At 41.7% G+C, this 22,690-nt stretch overlaps 1 protein-coding gene and 1 long non-coding RNA gene across 2 annotated transcripts; both read left to right on the forward strand.

Annotated features, from left to right (window-relative positions):
• The first annotated feature begins 117 nt into the window (after positions 1–117).
• LOC130117254 (uncharacterized) lies at positions 118–3,919 on the forward strand. Its single transcript, XR_008810633.1, has 3 exons — positions 118–136; positions 256–454; positions 3,815–3,919. It is a non-coding gene; the product is annotated as an uncharacterized LOC130117254 (long non-coding RNA).
• Positions 3,920–5,370: 1,451 nt separating this feature from the next.
• pgap2 (post-GPI attachment to proteins 2) lies at positions 5,371–21,782 on the forward strand. Its single transcript, XM_056284859.1, has 7 exons — positions 5,371–5,876; positions 7,426–7,594; positions 8,136–8,385; positions 9,920–10,026; positions 16,897–17,005; positions 18,075–18,213; positions 21,425–21,782. Exons 2-6 carry the CDS (start codon positions 7,427–7,429, stop codon positions 18,203–18,205), a joined length of 765 nt encoding a protein of 254 aa, XP_056140834.1. The 5' UTR covers positions 5,371–5,876; position 7,426; the 3' UTR covers positions 18,206–18,213; positions 21,425–21,782.
• Positions 21,783–22,690: the final 908 nt, after the last annotated feature.

Here is a 22,690-nt window from a genome sequence, read left to right on the forward strand (position 1 = left end):
TTGGACATGAGGCAAAGACTTCAAACTGCTAAGTTTCAGAACAGGTCAAATCAACACTAACGATCCTGTATGCGAACTCAACAGGTGTCTCCGCTCTAGCGATGGTGGATATTGATCATTTTGGGAAAACGTTCTGGTGAGGAGTGTTTGCAGCCAGTGGTCAGAAATAGGCTAGAAATAGTAGATATAAAAGGGCTTACTCCTTCATGTAGTTTGTTTATTTTTTCTGAAATGTTGAATCTAACTCAACCTCAGGTCAATGTTAGCCTGCAGTACCTGACGCCGCGGGAGAGAGTGTTTTTTTTAACTCTGACTGTCGTGCCATGCTGCATCTTTCTCTACCTTAACGGGGTCATGTTGTTCACCCTACGAAGTCGGCTGGTGTTCCGTGAGACCTCCCGCTACATTCTGCTCTACAACCTCCTCCTCTCAGACACCATTCACCTGACACTGAGTGAGACTCTTTACTTACTAGCTGCTCGCAAATTAAAACTGACTTTAAGTGTGTGCAGTGCTCTTACCATGATCTCTAACCTCATAACTGAAATATCCCTCCTCATCTTGGTGGTGATGTCACTGGAGAGATATGTGGCTGTGTGCTACCCACTGAGACATGCTGAAATAGTCACCATCAGGAGCACAGCTGTCGCCGTCACCGTGACGTGGGTGTTCAGTTTAGTCAATATCCTCATCCGAGTTTTTATGTTGTTGGAACATGGATTTTCACCCAATTTACAGATGAGGGATTTCTGCTCCAAGGAGGCTTTGTTTCTTTCACCAATGTCTTATTATTATGACAAAGCCTATTCTGGCTTTGTCTTCATATCAGTAGGGATGACAATTATTCTGTCTTATATTGGCGTGATGCTTGTAGCCAGGTCTGCCTCCACAGACAAAGCTTCAGCCATTAAGGCAGGTAAAACACTATTGCTCCACCTGATACAGCTCGGCTTGGTTCTTACCTCTACTGTGCACTCGGTCATCCTCACAGTCATAGCAAGTACAGCAGACAGGATACTAGTGGCATATCTCTACAACTGTCTCTTTGTTATCTGCCACATCCTCCCCAGGTGTCTGAGTGCCCTAATCTATGGCCTCAGAGACCAAACCATCAAACCTGTTTTCATGTCTTATCTTTGCTGGAACCTAAAAAAACCAGTTGTCCCCACAAAGCCACCTGTGGTCTAGCAATGAACTTAATCAAAGGATTCAAATGGGGCGTCCGGGTAGCGTAGCGGTCTATTCCATTGCCTACCAACATGGGGATCGCCCGGTTCGAATCCCCGTGTTACCCCCGGCTTGGTCAGGCGTCCCTACAGACACAATTGGCCGTGTCTGCGGATGGGAAGCAGGATGTGGGTATGTGTCCTGGTCACAGCACTAGCGCCTCCTCCGGTCGGTCAGGGCGCCTGTTTGGGGGTGGGGGTGGGGAACTGGTGGTGAAGGGGACGTAGCGCGTGATCCTCCCACGTGTGGGAGGATCACGCGCTACGTCCCCTTGCGAAACTCCTGACTCCCCTGGCGAAACTCCTGACTGTCAGGTGAAAATAAATGTCTGGCCACTCCACGTGTATTAGAGGAGGCATGTCCGCAGCCCTCCCCGGATCAGCAGAGGGGGTGGAGCAGAAATCTGGACGGCTCGGAAGAGTGGAGTAATTGGCCGGATACAATTTTGGAGAAAAAAGGGGGGAGGGTCGAAAAAAATATTCAAATGTGTAGGTTCGGCCACTGTTTTCTCTTGATGAAAAGTCAAATCTGGTTTTGATGACTGTGAATGAGATAATTTGAAGAGTTTTACAATATCAATTTTGGAAAAAAGATGACATATAAAGTCCATCATTTAACTTTAACATCCTGTGGATCCTGTCTTTAAAAGCGTGATCATTTTATTAACCAGAGTCTTAGGTCAGATATTATTTGTTAAAAATGATCGTAATTTCTATTAATGTTAAGCTCTTCATTATTTTCAAAAGCAGAAGTAACTTTTTCACCTGTGTGTATCAAGTGTAAGACAGAGTCCCATTAGTCATCTGTTAAAACTACTCCAAAATCTGAGTACCAGGTCAGTAAAGATCACTTTTTCACCTAATGAAAACTCTGGAGGAAGAGTAAACAGACTTCAATATTTAGAATAAATCAGCCTTTTTTGATTTGTTGACAAAATAAATCTTTCCATCCATATAAAATGCAACTTGATTGATTTATTGATTACTTATGACCACTCTACCGAATATAACCACTGGGCAGCATGGTGGTCCAGTGGTTAGCACTGTTGCCTCACAGCAAGAAGGTCCTGGGTTCGAACCCCAGGCCCTCCCAGGTCCTTTCTGTGTGGAGTTTGCATGTTCTCCCTGTGTCTGCGTGGGTTTCCCCCAGGTGCTCTGGTTTCTTTCCACCATCAAAGACATGCATGTTAGGGTTAATACTCCTGTCTGTGCCCCTGACCAAGGCAATCGAAAGAAGAACTGGAGTTGGTCCCCGGGTGCTGCACTGCAGCTTCCCATTACGCCTATACAATATGATGAGTTAAATATAGAGGATGAATTTCCCCACGGGGATTAATAAAGTGTATCTTAATCTTAATCACATTATCCAATTCAGGGTTGCAGAGGGCTGGAGTCTACCTTAGCAGTCATTGGAAAGAAAGACACCCTAGACAGGTTGTCGGTCCATCACAGGGTACCCACACACTGTTCACACCGGTGGACAATTTGGAGACTCCGCTTCACCTAACATGGATGTCTATAGAGTGTGGGAGGAAAGCGGTGAACCTGGAGGAAGATCACACAAACAGAGAGAACATAAAAACTCAACACAGATGGGCTGGAAATGAACCCAGGACCCTCTTTCCATGAGGTGGCAGTGCTAACCACTGAGCCACTGTGCTGCTGACAAAATATATCATTAAATCAAGTGAATAATCAATAGAAATTGATAAATTTGATGTATCTCTACCGTAATACCTTTAATTTCTTTAATATGTTTGATCTTCACATTGTATACGCTAGTCATTTAGGTGACACTCCAAGGGTAAATGGTCTGCAATAGCAGAAAAAGATGACAAATAATTCCTGTAACCTAGATTTCAAGTAATGCTGCATATGTTAATATAATTACAGAGCCATATTGCACTATTATACCATGACCATAACATGATCATAATTAACCAAGTAAAAAAAAAGATAAAAATAAAACATTTAAACTGAGAAGGGACTTCGTTTTTTAGTGATTTACCCTCTGACATATGTCCATTTTATTGTTTATTTCTTATTAAGAGTCACACAATTGTGTTTTGAAGTAGACCAGAATATGCATGTCTTGACAACTGATTGAAACAACAATATGATTGTACAAGAAAGGGTAAATTTTTGCCATAGGCCTACATAGAAACTAGGGCTGAATGGGGAAAAAAATCACCAGTGCATTACTTTTTTTTGCGACGTATTGCAATATTATTAAAGAATAAAAAGAAATGACATTTCACTAGATATGTGCTGTTTCAAACTTTCAAAGCTCAATTTGCAAATAATTTATCACTCAAGCAATGGTGAGGGTGATTTTAGGGGAGAAATATACAATTGTCTAAGAAGTAATTAAACAAAACTAAATTACATTAGTCAGACGCGCTATATGGATGCAAGTGCAAACTTGTACTTGCATGTATTGACCAATGACCGATGTGTCAAATAAGATAAGTCATATGCTCATAAAGGAATTACTTGTGCTGCCTTGTTACTAATGCCATGGTGCTCATTGGAGTTGATGTACCAGTCCCTGCTTTCTTTGTTGTTAGGTGACACCAAGTTCTTTTCAGATTTGTGTCTCTTCAGGCTCTTTGGGTATCTCTCTGCCATGTGCCCATTAAAATCGGTGGATGCTGGAAGGGGACGGGATACATGCACTGCGCTGAATCGGTCGGATTGATAGCGGCTCCCGGGGCCCCCTAGTGGGATAACCCGGCCATGGCTAGTGAGTTTATCGCACAGCGGTTGAACTGGTTTAGTGTAATCACATGGCACATTTAGGTGGTCTAAAATTCAATCTGCTTTGTAACTATAGTATTAAAAAAAATCCCACTCAAACTTTAAAATTTTCACCAACAGGTTCTGTTGGCTTGGACGTTGATTTACAAGCACAGCTTCTCATAGCAGATATATTATATTTGGAACAACTGTGATATTGTATATAAGAACAAGTCATTATTTTATGATAAGTGGTTTAACAATGGCATTATACTAGTCAGTCAGTTGTTTGATAAAGGAGGGATATTGTACAACTACTCAGAATTTCTCACCAGGTATAATATACCAATAACAGCCAAAAGAGTTTTCTATAGTTTTCGATGCTATCCCATCTGGTATATACATGCTATTTAGGAATGTTGACCACTCTCTTCCCTTGTCATTGTCACCCCCTGACCCAACTCAATCGCCATTAGGAAAAGTTTGTTTTGTTTTGGGGTTTTTTTCCATAGAGGTATGAATTCCAGAATAAGGGCTTTCTTTCAGGCCAACGTCGTTTCTATTCAGCAACATTTTGTTGGAGTAACTTTGTTAGTAATATTGACTGGAAGAAAGTTTGGTCCTTACCACAAAAGTCCGTTAAGGTCAAAGAAGTTTCATTTAAGTTGATTCACGGATTCTATCCAATTTAACATTTCTTACAAAAGGTAAAGAGTGACATATATGTAAATTGCTCCGTCTGTGAATTACATCCTGAAACTTGCTCCCATTTATTTTGGTCTTGTACTTTTACATATGAGTTGTAGAAAGATGTTAATCATTTAATGTTACCAACATTTTCCAGATTTTGCTCTTTATTATAGAAATATTATATTGGGTTGCTATGAGTATAGTGAGCAAGACATTAATGCATTTTTCTGATTAATCTAATTCTACTTCTTGCCAAATTCCACATTCACAAGTGTTAATTTACAAACAAAAAGCCTAATTTCTTTGTATTCATTAAAGAAATGGAACAATATGTGTCAACGATTTCTTCCTCCCAGAACAAAAAAAGCTATCAAAGCATGAATGTTTGCAATGACTTTGTTTTTTAGTGAATTTCCTGTCATATACTCGCGGGTTTTTTTCCCTTTCTACCTAGATGTGTTTTTACTTTGTTTCTGTGTGACTCTGCTCATCGTTGTATTCTATCATTATTCATTCGATTCTGTTGCCTGCTTTTGTTATTATGTATGCTACAGTTTGAGATAAAGATTTATTTTTAAAAAAAATAGCATGATCACGTGGTTTCCGGGAGAACGTCTACGGGACGCGCGTCATCAACCTTTTTCCAACCTATTTAGATTAAACCGCCATGTGACGAAACCTCTGATTGGCTAACCTAACCCTAACCCTAACCCTAAACCCTAAATTTAATCAATCAAAGGCAGGCGTTTCCGAATGGGTTGGAAAAATATCTCGCCAATGGACTGGCTTCTTGTTGACATTCTCACAGTAGTACTTCCGGATGACAAGCGCTTCGTCAGCCTCATGCCGACCGGTAACAGGGTGGTGAAAGTCAACGTTAGACAGTTGAAGACAAATCAAAATTAAAAAATATGCCGAGAAAGTCACGTTAATCCTATAAAAATCCATATACCCAACCTCTGGTTAGCAACAACCTTGAGTGATAACCGATGTTCTGTCGATATGTGTAACCTATCGAGATGTGCTACTTAGCTGATCTGCGCATGGTAAAGCAAGGTTAGGGTTAGGCTGCTTTCGATTCGCACTATGGTAGCGTTTTTCGATAAAGCAGCATAAATCGCCAGAACACCGGCTCTACAGCACACCAACATAATTTGCTAATTAGCTGACTAGTCAACGTTTGGACAAGGTTGGCTCACCGCTGTTAACTTGGCAGGACTCAAGGCAAGTACCTTATAACTCTTACTGTCTTTTTTCTGTTTGTTAAATGCCTTCCTGACGCATGCTAATCACCGTCATGTTGTGTAACCGAGGTTTGATCCGGACGAACACAGAAGTCCTGCATGATAAACCGGTCAGGGGTTTGGCTAGAATAACTGGCAGGAGAAAAACTTGTTTGTCAGTCCGAATTTACAGGGGTTCATCCATGTGGTTTAACCTCTGTGCTGATTTTTGTCTGTCAGGATACGTAGGCTACATAGGTGAGCAAAGCTACACTAATCAAATTTTAACAGCAGTCTAGCCTAAGTAGAGATCAGGTTGTCTTCACCCTTTTTAGCTTACACTTAAGTGTTGAGGATCTAAATTTATTCATTTTTTATTTTTATGTTTTATTGGCAGTGATTTTTTTTAATATTAGCTCAAACTAAACATTGTATGCATCTGTCCAGAATTTGAATGCAGTTATGTTTGTACCCTCCATTTATTCAAGGAAAGTTGATTGACCATGCATGCTCTAGCAGAACAATCCTAGTTCATATTCTTATGTATACACTTTAACACCACTGCGGCCAGCGCAAGGCAAAGAACTCAAGGGAGGAGAGGATGTTTTTACATCCAATTCTCCTAGCTTTTTTCTCAGCTAGTCTGATGTCACAAGACGGATACAGCCTACTGCAACTCCATACACAGAAAAAAAAATCTGTCAGTTTTCCAGTTATGAAACACAAGAATAATTATTGTATTTACATTCCATATGCTTTTATCCAGAGCGACTAACTGCAGATTAGCAGGTGTCTAATCCAATGCCTGCTCACTGGTATTTGAACAGTAGATGATGATGAGGATGTTACTCTGTCAGGATATTTTATTTAATGTACTCGCCATTTTGTACGTATATCCTTCTGTATTTATATCCTCTGTACTTTTATGTTAATTACTTAAACTTTGAAAACTTCAGTTTAATGACAAACTATGCAAATCAAGCGGCTGAAATGAGTTTCCTCCGTAGGGTGTCTGGGCTCAGACTTAGAGATAGGGTGAGGAGCTCGGACATCCGGAGGGAGCTCGGAGTAGAGCCGCTGCTCCTTCACGTCGAAAGGAGCCAGTTGAGGTGGTTCGGGCATCTGATTAGGATGCCTCCTGGGCGCCTTCCTTTGGAGGGTTACCAGGCACGGCCAACTGGGAGGAGACCCCAGAGTAGACCCAGAACTTGCTGGAGGGACTACATGTCCAGTCTGGCCAGGGAACACCTTGGGATCCCCCAGGAGGAGCTGGAGGGTGTTGCTGGGGAGAGGGACATCTGGAGTGCCCTACTTAGCTTGCTGCCACCGCGACCCTACCCCGGAGAAGTGGCTGAAGATGAATGAATGAATGAGTGTATGCAAATCAGCTAAACAAAGTACAAATAAACTAAGCTAAATTTCCATGTACATACATGGGTGTGTGCACACAGAGACTGTAGCAGAGTGAATTTTCTACGCTGGTTTTGAGGCTCTGACCTGTGTTCTAGATCATACCACAATCTCCTTTCACCAGGCCTCTATCTCTGCAGGATGCTCCAGGGCCTGTATGGGAGCCTGGATAAGGACAAGCCACTCATCAGGGTGCCATTTACAAACTTTGCTGTTGGGACAGTCTTATTGGCCTTTACAGGTCTGATAATGTGCCTCGCCATTTCACTAATGTATCACTTTCAAGAATCAACATATACCCACTGTAACGTAAGTAAATATTTATTATCTGTTTTATTTGATTAATTTAATGTCGACTAATTTGCTAGCATCCCAGCACTGAGGTTCATGGTTTGAACCTTAGTGCTGCCTCTGGCTTGGCCAGGCATCACAGGGAGCACAGCCTGCAAGGGTAATGCATCCTGCCATAAGTGACAACTACAGGTGATGGGGTTCCTGTACAGCTGCTTGGGGATTTGGAGAAAAATGTGTGTGCCTCCACAAACATTATGATCAGCATTTACGAAAAGGTGGAATGAAGCAGTTTGCTTGCTCCACATGTTTCGGAGGATGCAGGAGATACTCAGACAATAGGGAAACAAGTAAATTTGTGTAGCACATTTAGAAAAGGACTTTTAGAAAGGTAAAAAGTAACAAAGGGGCAAAAGAACTAAGCCAGTTAACTTGCAACATGAGACATGTGGCACAAACCTGCAGTGCTTTTGGTTTTGCTAATATAAGGGCAATTATAACGTAAAGTAGTTATAAATCGTGTTTTTTTTTTCCTTCATCTGCTCCCTCACTCTTAAAGGTAGACAACTACCTTCCATCCATCAGTGCGTCCATCAGCCTCGTCCCTGAGCGCTACATTTGGCGATGCTGTATTGGCCTGCACTCAGCACCACGCTACCTGGTGGCAGTTGCCTACTTTAGCTTCTATCGTAGTCGCTTCGCCAAGAGGCTGCTTGACCTGCTGCTCAGTGGCTTGGCACTGATCTGCAGCCTGGCTGAGAATACCGGCCTGTTGCTTCTCACATATGTGGCATCCACAGAGACTTACAGTAAGTATCGAAGCAGGAAAAGTGAGACAAAATTATCAAGACTTTTGTCTTTCAACCACAGTGTAAATTAGGCTTGTTGCAGTGAGTAATTTGTTTTTGTTTTCTTTTGGTGATATATAGTGGTAAAATAACACCAGTAGTAATAACTCTTCACTGTCAACACTTGTTTTAATCACAAAATAGAAACATTATTTCTCCAGTCGGATAGATGAAACAATTCAGTGTGCTGACCGCTGATTATTAACAAAGTAAAAGAACTGGTGTCATCTTTCAAACACACAATGTTGCCCTCTGGTATCAAATTATACGCAAACATTGGGTCAGTCAGTCTTACACAATCAAAGGTCGCTCATGACTTGGGGTTATCATTCAACATGATGGAAGAGGGCTTTCAACACACTATATGGAAGGCTAACAGCCCCAAATGTGGTGGTAATGCTGGCTATCGGCAGCAAAAATGGGTTGAAACACCAGTGTAAACATGGCATCCCCCATTCATATTGTCGCACATTCTACTAATCGCCCCACTTTTTCATAAATCTGCTGTGTCGGGGGGATGTTCTTCTGGTATACCTCTACCTGTAGCAGCCTTTATGGTGTGATGTACATATTTGCTTCAGAATCACCGTTTTCTATGTAGAACTCAAACTCAGTTCTTGTGCTCTCATGGAGATTGTTCTTTTTTTTATATAAAATAGATAAAAAAATAAAATGATTTGAAAAAGGGAATTGTTCTTAAATTTTCAAGAGATTCATACACAGATGGGTAGACACAAAGAAAAGACTTGGAAATGTGTGCAGTGCACTTCGTTGCATACAGGCATTCAGTCACAAAATACACAGGTGTGACTTTTCCTAGCTGTTTGAAGCATCATGAAGAAAGATGGTCTCCTCTCTGGTTCTGTTCATCTGTTCTGCCTTTCTAGATATCTTTAATAAAAGGGTTTTTTTTTTGTGTGTGCTAAGAGGAGAAACGAATGACCGGGTCCCTATTTTTATGGTTTTTAAACCTTTTGTAAAAGCTTTTGGATGCAGAAGTATTCTTCTCACAATGGGCCTCATTCTTCAGTCGTTTGTACATAAAGATTTGTTCGTACACGCCCATGGAATTTTTTAGCCCTGAAGTTTGTTTCAGAGACCAGTGTAGAACCTGAGGAACCCCTGAATTTAGACACCAATTGGCTAACACTGATGTCTTTGCGAGCCTGTGTGATTGCTCTTTGCAAGAGGCAGACAGTAGATGTTAGGGGGAAGGAATTACAAATAACCATCAGGCTTTGCTTCTGACTGTCAGACAATTTTAAGTGCTAAACAATTTGATGACTGTATAAGAACAAATTTGTATGTACGAATGATTAATGAATGAGGCCCATTGAATCTTGGGGCCCTTTGTTCTTGTTGGCACTTTCTGATGCATCCATGATATTCAAGTTTGTCATATTCACACCTGAAAATGAGTTCAGTAATTATTCTACAGGAGTTAGATCTTGTCATAATCAAACCACTTATTGATTAACACCTTTGTTCTTCTCAGGTTTCCATAAAAATGGCTTCATCGTGTTCATTATCAGCTCTCTGCTCCACATGCTTATCACATGTCGACTGTGGCATGTCATCAAGGCGTACTGTGTGAACCCAGAGGTAGTGTTAACCCTCATTTGTTTCTCTCTTTGCTTGTGTGTGTGTGTGTGTGTGTGTGTGTGGGTGGGTGGGTGGGTGGGTGGGTGCATGTATTGCTATTCTTGTGAGGGCTGACCCTTGACAGCTCACCTTTCTTGTGAGGACAAACATAATTTGTGAGGACAGTGGTTAGCATGGTCGCCTCACAGTGAGAAGGTGCTGGGTTCGAGCCCCGGGGTAGTCCAACCTTGGGGATCGTCCCGGGTCATCCTGTGTGGAGTTTGCATCTTCTCCCCGTGTCTGCGTGGGTTTCCTCCAGGGGCTCCGGTTCCTCGCACAGTCCAAAGACATGTAAGTCAGATGAATCGACCATACTAAATTGTCCCTAGGTATGAATTTGTGTGTGTGTGTGTGTGTGTGTGTGTGTGTGTGTCAGCCCTGTGTGATGGCCTGGTGGCCTGTCCAGGGTGTCCCCTCACCTGCCGCCCAATGACTGTTGGAATAGGCTCCAGCGTCGCCGCGACCCTGAGAGCAGGATAAGCTGTTTGGAAAATGGATGGATGGATGGATTTTGGCTGATCCTCACTACTTCAAGGGGCTATTTTAGGATTAGGACTGGGATTTAGGGTTAATTTTGGTATTAGGGTAAGGTTAAAGTTAGGGTAAAATTTAAGGTTCAGCATGTAGTACTGATGGTTAATCTCAGGTGTTGGGGCTTGGGGTGAATGTAGTCAAGAAGAAGAAAGCCACTTTATTTTGTCATTGTACAGGTTACAATGAAATGTGTTCTCTGCATTTAACCCATCCTATTCTATAGGTGCAGTGGGCAGCTGTAGCGCCTGAGGACCAACTACAGTTTTTCTTTCCATTGCCTTGGTCAGGGGCACAGAGAGGAGTATTAACCCTAACGTGCATGTCTTTTTGATGGTGGGAGGAAACCCATGCAGACACAGGGAGAACATGCAAATTTCACACACAAAGGATCTGGGACGACCTGGGGTTTGAACCCAGGACCTTCTTGTGTGAGGCAACAGTGCAAACCACTGGGTCACCATGCCGCCCAATGAGGGGTTCTCACAATCATAGGGGTATAAAGGTGTACATATGCAGGCCTCGTGTGTATCCTTGTGTGCCATCATTGATAAACAGACAGACAGAGCACTAACAGTTGTCAATAGTACTGTCAATGCTAGTTCTTTGGCACACCAACAGCCAACAGACCCATTATTGATTTTACCTGCAGCTGTGTTTATCCTGCTACGCTAACATCACAGAGTACCAAGGCCAGCCTGGCATAGTTTTAATTTTTATATGGTTTTTAACCTATAGATGTGAGCAAGTTCACTAAAATGGTCTGGGGTTTCATTACTCTTAAATGAAAACTGTAGACTGCAGTTTTGATTATCAGTGGGATCTATAGTACTAGCAATCATTTCACATTACAGGGAGTCATTTTATTCGCTCTTAATATCAAAAACATTGCTTACTACAGCTTTAATGATTAAATAATTTTGCTGAAAAGTTGTTGCAATGGGGTTGGATCAATACCATACCATCAATACAGAAATGGTGTCGGCTGCTAAAAGAAATCAATCTTTCAATAACAATTTAGCAATAGGAAATTGTTAAACCGACCTGCAGTGTAAGAGTAATATTGATTGTTGATATCAGCTTCGGCCTCAGCTGACAACTGATGGAACTTTTCCATTTTTCATCGCCAGTCAGTTAACCTCAGTATTTCTCTTTGTTGCTGTGGGGAGGCAAGGGCTTGCTTTTTTACAGGTCTCCGATGGACACATGGCCTAAATCTGCGGAACACAAATTCACCAAGTCCTTACCTGCTTGGACCCAAAAACATTGCTTCACATCTATGACAGTCTGTGTTCTTCTTGTCTGTAGGTGCAGTTGCCAGCCTTCCAAGATTTACTTTCATTACCTCCCCTTTATAATTTTACAGAAAAGTTAAAGATGGAAGTCGGTTACTCACAGAAGTGTTGAGTTAAGCAGACTAACCTTTGTCAGTCATAGCCTGAAGTAAGCCAACTTTTACTTATCTCTGGTATTTACTGCCAATAGCAGGTTTGAGCCACTGTAATCTTTTGTTACTGGCAGATAGTGCATTGTCATCACACTTCACATTTTTCAGAAGTGAGTTTCCTTTTAAATAAGCAAGAACCTCCTCATCAAGGCTGTTCTTCTTTTCCACCCTCAGATGGCGCTCTCTTCCTTATGTTTGAGTTCACTGATCCCTTCATTCACTCAGCAGCACTATGGTAGCACACAATAACTACTTTCAAGGATAGAGGTCATGTAAAAATAAAAATCAGTAATTTAGCAAAAGTTCCCCTAAAATACCAAGAAGTCTAGTTCTGATGTGAAGAATTAATGTTTTCACTAGAATAAATGATCCAAAGTGAAAGATTTCAGCATTCAAACCTCTTATAGAACCATTACCATGATCACTGGGGATGGGTGTGGACCCAGAACTTCAAACAATCCCAAACACCACTCCTGAATCAAATCAAAGCGGAAACTCTAGAGCCAGAATGGAGAAGTACGAAAGAAAGTTGCTTCTTGATTGCCATATATATATGTAATATAAATTCTCCCTCTCATCCTTTCTCGGATGGTGTGTGTCTTCCTCAAGCTTGGGTCCTCTACCAGAGGCCTGGGAGTTTGAGGGCTCTGCGCAGTATCTTAGCTGTCCCTAGAACTGCACTCTTCTGGACAGAGACCTCAGATGTTGTTCCTGGAATCTGTTGGAGCCACTCTCCCAGTTTGGGGGTCACAGCCTCTAATGCTCCTATTACCACTGGGTCTACTGTGGATTTGACCTTCCGCATCCCATCTAGTTCTTCCTTCAGCCCTTGGTATTTCTCTAGCGTCTCATGCTCTTTCTTGCTGATGTTGCCGTCGCTCGGGATTGCTACATCAATCACTGCTGCAGTCTTCTGTTACTTGTCGACCACCACAATGTCTGGTTGGTTAGCCAGCGCTCTGTCATTCTCAACCACCTTTGGTGGTGTCTTCCCTTTGGACTTACACACACAGACACACACACACTACAGTTCATCCTGGAGGGGGGGGCTCTTTCTGATGTACTCATGAACATCCATGAGTTTTATACATACATACATACATACATACATACATACATACATACATACATACATACATACATACATATATATATATATATTATATATATATATATTGGGGCTTTAACCAGCCTGTCATGCCAAAGATGAGTCACATCTTCATTGTTCTAAAGTTGAAAGTTTTGCTGTAGAAAAATCCATCTTCTCTGTTGATATAACAAATCAAGCAGCATAAAACAGCATGATGGTTTTCAGACCCCCCCCTCTTCTCCCCGATTCTACTTGGCCAATTACCCTATTTTCTGAGCCGTCCCAGTCGCTGCTCCACCCCCTCTGCTGAGCCCGGGAGGGCTGCAGACTGCCACATGTCTCCTCCGATACATGTCAAGTCGCCAGCCACTTCTTTTCACCTGACAGTGAAGAGTTTCACCAGGGGGCCATAGCATGTGGGAGGATCATGCTATTCCTCCCAGTTCCCCCTCCCTCCCGAACAGGCGCCCCGACCGACCAGAGAAGGCGCTAGTGCAGTGACCAGGACACATACCCACATCCGGCTTCCCACCCGCAGACATGGTCAATTGTGTTTGTAGGGACACCGGAGGTAACACATGGATTTGAACCAGCGATCCCCATGCTGGTAGGCAACGGAATAGACCACTGGTTTTCAGATTTAATATCTGGCCAATTGCTGATTACCATTTAACCGTTTACATTGCATTAGATTATGAACACCTACCCTATGAGTCTTTTTTTTTTATACAGTGGTCTTGTTTTATTTAGCAACATCAGCATGTCCACTTGTTCAGAGATGGTTTTTAAACATAGTCTCTTGTGGTATTCCATTGTGGCAATGACAGGTAAATAACTGGCCAGGAAATGACCACAAGGCAAATGTTATTAAATAACTGTAGCTGGTAAGCTTGTCTACTTTACGGCACATTGGCAGGAAACCAGCCATCATTTGGAGGTCTCTATATCTGAACATCTTGTTGGGCTGGATAAATGATGACAGTGGCTGGGCAGGTAGTCTCTTCTAGCTGTCACTTTAACAGGTAATCAATCACCTGACATTTGGTTGCCCATTTATATTCACAGTGGTTGATCATAAAATTATGGCTTTGATGAGTATTGATTCTTGAGAGAAAATTGTCTGTATATTTAATTGAGTGCAAACCATGAAAAATTTAAACCCACCCACTTCAGACTACCTTTTTATCGTGCCAAAAACTGGTATTTTGACCTAAAATTGATCTTTTTCTGACAAAGTGAAAATTTTCCTCTTTTTTTAGTGAATGTTATTCATGTTTGGAAATATTGGATGAACTTCCCTAGACCAAAGGAATAACAAATGTGTGCTTATGTGAAAATGTAATCTCCTTTTTGAATGGATTACAAAATCCAGTAGGATCCGCCAGCTCTCAGTGAAACGTTGTAATTTTTTATTTAATGAAGAGATGGCTTGGCCCTGATCACATATCCACATTGTACTGCTTCAAGCCTCTCTGGTAGATTTTCAAGTCACACATTTAAAACCACAGAGTTTCAACAGCTGACAATAGGTGTTGAAATATGTTTAAACGCGAACAACATGCGCAATACACACACGCACTCTGTGGTATTTTGCAAATAGTTGCATGTATGATAGGGTATATATTTATATATTGTATGTCTATGTTGTCCATACATGTAGCAAATAATATTTTAAGATATATTTTAAGACATATTTTATTGCTTTGTTAAATAATTGTGCTATCTACCTTTTAATGGTACCCAGACCACAAACTCAGACCATGTATTGGTCATCACCTGTGGCAAAGCAATATACAGTATTCAAATTCAGTCTAATGGTAACATAACTTAATCACAGAATGCTACTGTCATGTGGCCAATGGAATTTATATATCATGCAAATTCATTCTTTTGAATGAATGGAGCAATGCATTCATTTGGGCGTGTGGTGGATCTGGGTTGCTTAAATATTGTACTCTGCTGTAAGGGCTGCGGTTTGATCGAAACCAATGTGGACCTTACACCATAACGCAGCATTTTGGGATGGCGTGACTCGGACAGCTTCCTGAACAAAGTGCTCTTGTTGTGTTGTATCCCTGACAGACATTAAACTTTTGTGCTGGAGATAGTAGTTACAATCCTGAATTGCATTTTTTTTTTTTTGCTTGGCATCATCTGTTCATTTTCTTAGCGCAAATCCCAGTATTCCTTTCGAAATCCTGAATGTCCAGAAAGCATTCACGTGCAGGTCACATTTATCAGCAGTTGCGGATTTTGGTGCAACACCGGCAAGATAATCCAGCAGTGGCATGCATATTTTAGAGAAGGAAGAGTGGTCAACAATGTCAACTGACATGTTAATGTTGAGATATATATATCAAGCCATATCAAACATTTGATTAAACCCAATTAAAAGTGGTTAATGTTTATCTTTGTATGTTGGTGCCTACCGCGCAAACTCCCACATGTGACATGCAAGTCACTTCTTCTTTCCCGTTTGTGGCAGACTTGACACGTGTACACATTGCATTGAATAACTGGCCAGAATGGTGGACCTCGCCAGTCTGCCTGATTTAAAAAAAAAAAATAACATAAAGAGAAGCAATGCAGAATGTTAATACTTTGAATTGCTGTTGCTATGAAAATACCAGTAGGAAAGGTTATCATATATGGCATTTTTGATGTAAAAAAGATGTATTAAAGTATTGAAAAAAAGTATATATACCCTCCTACATTTGGTGTTTACACACATCTGAGCAGACCTTAGCTTGACTATTTCAAAGCAGTGATTCCAGCCCTTCTATGTGGAGTTTGTATGTTCCTCCAATGTTAGGGTGGGTTTCCTCTTAACAGTCCAAAGATTTGCTAGTTAGAACAATATGGTGTAAATGACAGGCAGCCCTGCTCTGTGGCTGACATTGTGCTGGTCTCAGTCTGGGCAGTGTAGGTAGCAAAATCACAAATATCCCTTTTAGCAAAAGTAAAAATAAGGTATCTTTTAAATTGACTTAACTACAAGTTGAGAATCCAGGTGTAGTGTCTTTGTGGCAATAGGGGCTGGTGATGAGTTTCTCTGGGTTACTCTGAAAGATATTTTCTCATTCATCATTTTTTCATTCATTATGGGTTTGAACCCCAGTGTTGTCTAACCTTGGGGGTCATCCCAGGTCGTCCTCTGTGTGGAGTTTGCATGTTCTCCCCGTGTCTGCGGGAGGTTTTCTCCGGGTGCTCCGGTTTCCCCCATCATCAAAAAGAAATGCATGTTAAGGTTAGTACTCCTGTCTGTGTCCTTGACTGAGGCACGGCAAGATGAACTGGAGTTGGTCCCCGGGTGCTGCACAGCAGCTGCCCACTGCTCCTAGCTACATAGCTAGGATGGGTTTAATGCAGAGTGTAATTTCCCCACGGGGATCAGTAAAAAAAGGAAGAAAAAAATCATTGGTGGCCAAACGGGCATGGTGAGGAGGTTTAACCTGAACCTGTGACCAATAGCTGTCTGTCTGTCACGCAGCCTTGAAACCCTGCAGTTGTAGAGACCACCAGAAAAAGGTCTTGAACTCATTTGGGTTCCAAACACGACTTATCTACTGGGAAACATTGTCAGGCATGAGTGCCCAGTTCAGGTGGATAACTAGTAATAGGGATCAACAGGTTTACGCTGCTTCTTTAATATATTGCATTGCTGTAATTTTTGAAGTTTTAACTGGATCCAGTATTAAAATATCTCCTCACAACCACTTGCTCTCTCTCTTTCTGGCTGGGTCTTCCTCTCTCCTTTACTCAGGAGGTGACGTCATATCTGTGGAAGGTTCGTCTGTTCCTGTTCAATGTGAGCTGTTGCCTTGCTGCTGCATACTTCTTTAGACGGCACAACAAGTACTGCGAACCAGGAAGTAAGTTCTATAGCCATGCCCCGTTCATACCTGTAACTGTGCCGATGCACCACTGTCAAGTTGAAAAACCTGATACTTAAAACTATCCGCTTACTTTGCACAGACAAATAATACTTGTTTGATGGCAAAGTAGAGTTGGCTATAGTTGTACTTTTCATAAATTAAGCAAACCAGGAGCCAATAATGCAGTAATGTTGTCCTGTTTCGCTTCTTACAGCTAGCAATTTGGTTGTTTAAATCAGCTATTAGATTATAGTCGGGTAATGTAGCTGCTAAGTTCCCAGCTACAGTAAATGTAATGAGACCCAGGGTCAAACATTTTTTTTTATGATTTCTGATAGCAAGTTCTGTGTTGTCAGGGCAACTTCACGGGCAATATTGCATATAAGCGTTGCTTTAAGTTACCCTCTGTACAATAGTTACTAGCTCTCAAGTAAGGCTACATCCAAATCAATAATGTCCAATCAATGTGGTGAAGCGAAACAAGTTCTCAGTGCAGTTTCTGTTTTTTTTCTGTTCATTTATTCAGCAGATTTAATTTTTCCTGTGCTTCAGTTGCCTGTATGGCAGTATGCCGTCTCTTTTTTCCTTCCCATTCTCTCTACCCACATCCTTGTTTCTCTTCCTTTCTGTCCTTTATTTGGTGGTTTTTTTAATACTCTCACCCATCTTCTCACCCCATGGTCTCGTGATTTTTCTGTGCAGCTCTCTGCCTGTCTCCCATGCGCTCTGTCTCTCTCTTGCCTTCCTTCTCGCTCTTTTCTCTCTCTTTCTTGTACAACCTTCTGCTCATATCTCTCACACACACACACACACACACACACACACACACACACACACACACACACACACACACACACACCACTCTGTTCATTTCTCTTTTTCTCCATCTGTCTCCCCTTCTTTCTCACCTTGCTGCTCTTCTTTGTATCTTACCTTGATCTTTTTGTTCTCTCTCTCTCTCTCTCTCTCTCTCTCTCTCTCTCTCTCTCTCTCTCTCTCTCTCTCTCTCTCTCTCTCTCTCTCGTCTCTCTCTCTCTCTCTCTCTCTCTCTCTCTCTCGTCTCTAGTCTACACTTTGTTTGCCTTGTGCGAGTACCTGGTGGTCTTGTCCAACATGGCCTTCCACATGACCGCCTTCTGGGATTTTGGGAGCAAGGTGGTGATGGTGGCCACCCTGCCTGAGGACAAACGCTACTGATGGGGGAGGCAAGAGGCATTGGTTACTTTAACTCAGCAGATTCACACCATACACCCTACCTGGGAGAAAAAAAAAACAGCCCTTTTAACTAGTCATATAGTACATGATGGTGTCAGTCTCACTTGCTTAAGTAAGGTTATCTTTCTCAAGTGACATTAACTTGAAATAAGGCAGATTAATTCAGTTATATCATGGTGGCCTGACTACATACTTGGCTTGTGGCTTTTGGAGGTTAGGTTGGCCGAAGTCAAATTTTCATGCTTGAATGAAACTAAAGTTTACTCATTGGCGTGCAGAAGGACAGCTGCTAAAGCAATGACTTGATACACAGTGGCATTGCACTAACTCTGAAGAGAGGAAAAGCTTGAACAGGAAAGCTAACTCAATTCTGCTTATTACCCAAGTGTATCTGGTAGTTTAGCTTTTTTTTTTCTTTTTTTTTTGATAGGCTTTTTCAGTTACTGCCACAGGCCACAACTGTAGAGTTTACCAGCACCTGTGAGCTGCCCAGTTCTCCCACAGCCCTCCACTATTGGTCACTGGGAGCTGTGCTGCACAAATATATAGTCCTATATTATGGACCATTTAAAGCTGCCACATTAAATCAGTCTTCCACTGTGGGCCATTGAGCAGCTCCACCAGAGCAACTGAGCTGACAGGTCTTGCTCAAATGCACCTCAGTGGTGATCAGTGAAGAAGTGCAGAGTGCTTCTCTTCCATTTCACCTCTTGTTCTCTTTTTTTACTAACTGTTCTGGGAATTTGAACCTTTGAGCCCTAACTTCTGTAACTGTTAGACAGCTACAGAGCTGTGGTTTGCTACGATGTTAAGCTTTTCTTAACTGAAACTACCCCATTCAACTTTTTTTTTTTTTTTTTGGTTTAAAGTCTGGGAACAAGTACCACAGCTGTGCTGTGGAGGAGGAAGTTGCTATGCTAATGGAAAGATAGGAAGGTCATTTACTGGCATGTGCTTATTGCTCATGAAATGCAAACCTAAAACAGCGTCACATGCTCACTGCTCACTGGAGAAGACTTGGAATGGCAGGAAAATCACTGACAAACACACACACACACACACACACACACACACACACACACACACACACACACACACCATTATGAAGCCCACATACTTGTTCCTCTCAAGCCACTTTTTTTTTCTTCTTTGAAACACATGCTCTCTCTTTATACAGTCATACTGTCAATGCAGAGGCCTGCAAACACTGCCGGCCGTTTTTTTTGCTTCAGCTATTATGTACTGGCTGTGGGACATTTTATCCTCACGTTTTACAGTCTTTTTAGTGCATTGGAACCACTCTTCATACCGAGCTCTAATAACTCAGTTTTGCAAAGGTCAGCAGAGCATCCGGTTAATATAGGCAGGTGTAGGACAGATAAATAGAAATGTTTACAGAATAGAGTCCTCACACTGCGTTAAATTCTCCCAGGGGGTTTTCATTGACATGAATAGTTAAGCTGGGATATGGAGATGCTATTTTTCTGTTTACCAACTTGGTCTACCAGGACAGCGCTAAAGCTACAGGCCAAGAGAATGTGTTACTCAAATGTACACATTTGCAAGTCAAATGAATGAGGAACTGTTGTGTCACAAAGTGAGGTTGACCTTATTGGACTCATGCAGTATTCAGGAGACCAATTAGCTGCTGGTCTGCTAATAATGAGCCATGGGTCAGCTCATCTGCAGCCATTTTCATCATATGGGAAGTGTCTGAGATAAAATGTACAAGGAATCTCAGGCACTGCTCTTCCCAACCAATTAATTGAGGAATTCCTTGAGATGGCCACCTCTTTAAAAGTATGACAGACAAAATGGTTGCTTGCATTTAAGTTGAGCTTTGTATTGGATATGATTTTCTGAGGTTTAAACTCAGCCAAAAAAATAGAGTACCAAAAATGATTAAGAGTATAGTTTCATTAAAGTAAGATATTTAGAAAAATATAGCATTAGAACTGGTTTTGAAAAAGTTTAGGAACTGTTGTCAAGCACAGACATCCCATCTATTTCTGCACATTGTGGTCTCTTTAAAGTTTCAAACCTGGATCAGCAGCACTCAGTCATCTTTCGTGAAGTACCATGTAGGTTTCATTCCAACTGCTCCGAGCTGATTTCACAAATTCACACACCTCCAACCAAACAGTAAGAATAATGATTGAGATTGAGGTGTAGTACTGAGTTGGATTGAAAACCTGTGTGTGTGTGTGTGTGTGTGTGTGTGTGTGTGTGTGTGGGCATATACACACACACACACGTTTTTTTCCAAAACCGTCAATGGTGTTATAAGTGCTCAACTAATGAGGAGCGGAATATCAATACAGATGCAGGAAAAATGTTTTAATGCATAGCACCTGCTATGCATTAAAACTTTTTTCCTGCATCTCTTGTTGATATATATATATTCTGCACTTTTTCCTGCCAAAGCAACAAAAAGTCGAAATGCTTTGATTTTTCAATTTGTTCTCCCATCTCACAAGTTTCTCATGAGCTGTGAGGCTGTGACACATTACAACCTACCAGACTCATACAAAGATACAGCGTTGACTCCTCCTAAGAGTTCTGTGGAGTCAGTTCCTACTGTCATGTGTCTTGCCTGGAGACTAGTGATTTCAAAATCAGCCTTATTTTTACCGCACAGTCCCATATATACATCAATATATCTGCTATGTGGACTCCCAAAGACTTTTTTTTTTAAATACAAGTTTTTACTCTCATACTACCAGCTCATATGCATATCACTTGATGATTAATAGGTTCGATTTGTTGATAAGAGATCAACTAAGAGCACAATATTCTCTGTACGTTTTAGATGGGGACCATGTATTGTGCAATATAAATACTGTATAGTTTGTATATGTTTTCATGTGAAATAGTAAACATACCAAATTCCTGTATTGTATGTACAGTTTCATGTGTTATCTGTTAAATCCAAATACTCTATTTTGCTTGGAAAATAATGTTTTGATATGCACATAAATATATGAACATGTAATTGCAGTCAGATTGTAATGTATTCATGCTTTAAGGATGCTGTTATTGAAAGCACCTTAGAGTAACAAGGCGCGAGGATTTTTTAGTTGTGCTATTATGGGTGGCTCCTCTACCCCTGATGGCACGAATTTAGATGTGCTGTACCACAGTTTTGGAAATTAAAGAAGAGGAAGTCTCTCAAAGTTATAATGCACCTATGAATCCTCTCAGTGCACTTCAGGAACGTAAGGAACGGAGCTCCGGTGACCCGAAGTGCCAGTGTACTGGATGTGGAACAAGACACATTTGCAGAGGGAAAGAATCACCCTCACACACCGGTCCCCTTGTACATGATCGTCTGCAAATTGGGTCAACCTGTCACATGATTCGTAATGTCTTGATGGGAAGCATCTTGGTGCCCTTTTCCGATCATTTACGTCATATTAGTAGGTGGTAATGTTTTCAACTGTGGTTGAGATTTCAGTTGTTTCATTTCAAGAAAGAATACTGATGCCCCTACTGTGGCGCTGTCTGAGTGTGTTAACAGGCTCATCCAGTGCTCTTTGTTTAAAAATAAAATTTTATCAGTTTCAATCCAAGTCTGTTTAATTTGCTTTGGCTAGATTTAACTTTTGATATCTTTACATTTAATTTACATTAAGATATTTTTCTATGATATACGTACCTGTATTTGCATGTTTGGTTTTTGTCCTTTTCAAGATATTCTTCAGAGGAATTCAATGTCTGTGAGGCAAAATTACATTTTTTTTTCCGGAGTTTCCCCCTTTTTCTCCCCAATTGTACTTGGCCAATTACCCCACTCTTCTGAACCGTCCTGGTCACTGCTCCACCCCCTCTGCTGATCCGGGGAGGGCTGCAGACTACCACGTGCCTCCTCCAATACAGGTGGAGTCACCAGCAGCTTCTTTTCCCCTGACAGTGAGGCATTTCACCAGGAGGATGTAGCACATAAGAGGATCATGCTATTCCCCCCGGTTCCCCCTCCCCCCAAACAGGCGCCCCGACCAACCAGAGGAGGCGCTAGTGCAGCGGCCAGGACACACACCCACATCCAGCTCCCCACCCGCAGACATGGCCAGTTGTGTCTGTAGGGATGCCTGACCAAGCTGAAGGTAACACGGGGATTCGAACCGGCAATCCCTGTGCTGGTAGGCAGTGGAATAGACTGCCACGCCACCCGGATGCCCCCAAAATTAATTTTTTAATGAATTAAGATCCCTCTTTATGCTTCTCAATTAAAATACAATTTGATTCATTATAAAGGCATACTAAGTAGCATTCTGCTACTTGTGGCTTGTAAGCACAATTTGAAAAGTTAGCACCGTTTACCTAGCATAAGAGTTGAAGCTCACAAGTCCACGTCACTTTTCACTGTCATCCTCTCCGCCATTGCTCGCCAGCAGTAGAAAGCCAACCCCAGATTCGCTCTGGTTTTACAGCAAGCCCTGTCTGCTTGGCGTTTTGCCACATTTTTTT

Source organism: Lampris incognitus, chromosome 8 (genome assembly GCF_029633865.1).
Source record: "Lampris incognitus isolate fLamInc1 chromosome 8, fLamInc1.hap2, whole genome shotgun sequence".
NCBI classification, from domain to species: Eukaryota; Metazoa; Chordata; class Actinopteri; order Lampriformes; family Lampridae; genus Lampris; species Lampris incognitus.

What these genes read in the sequence shown, in the direction of transcription:
- pgap2 (XM_056284859.1), top strand. Translation starts at nt 7,427, where the DNA reads ATGCTCCAGGGCCTGTATGGGAGCCTGGATAAGGACAAGCCACTCATC. An exon ending in GGCATCCACAGAGACTTACA is followed by an intron (nt 8,386 to 9,919) that starts GTAAGTATCGAA and finishes TGTTCTTCTCAG; the next exon opens with GTTTCCATAAAAATGGCTTC. An exon ending in CAAGTACTGCGAACCAGGAA is followed by an intron (nt 17,006 to 18,074) that starts GTAAGTTCTATA and finishes TCTCGTCTCTAG; the next exon opens with TCTACACTTTGTTTGCCTTG.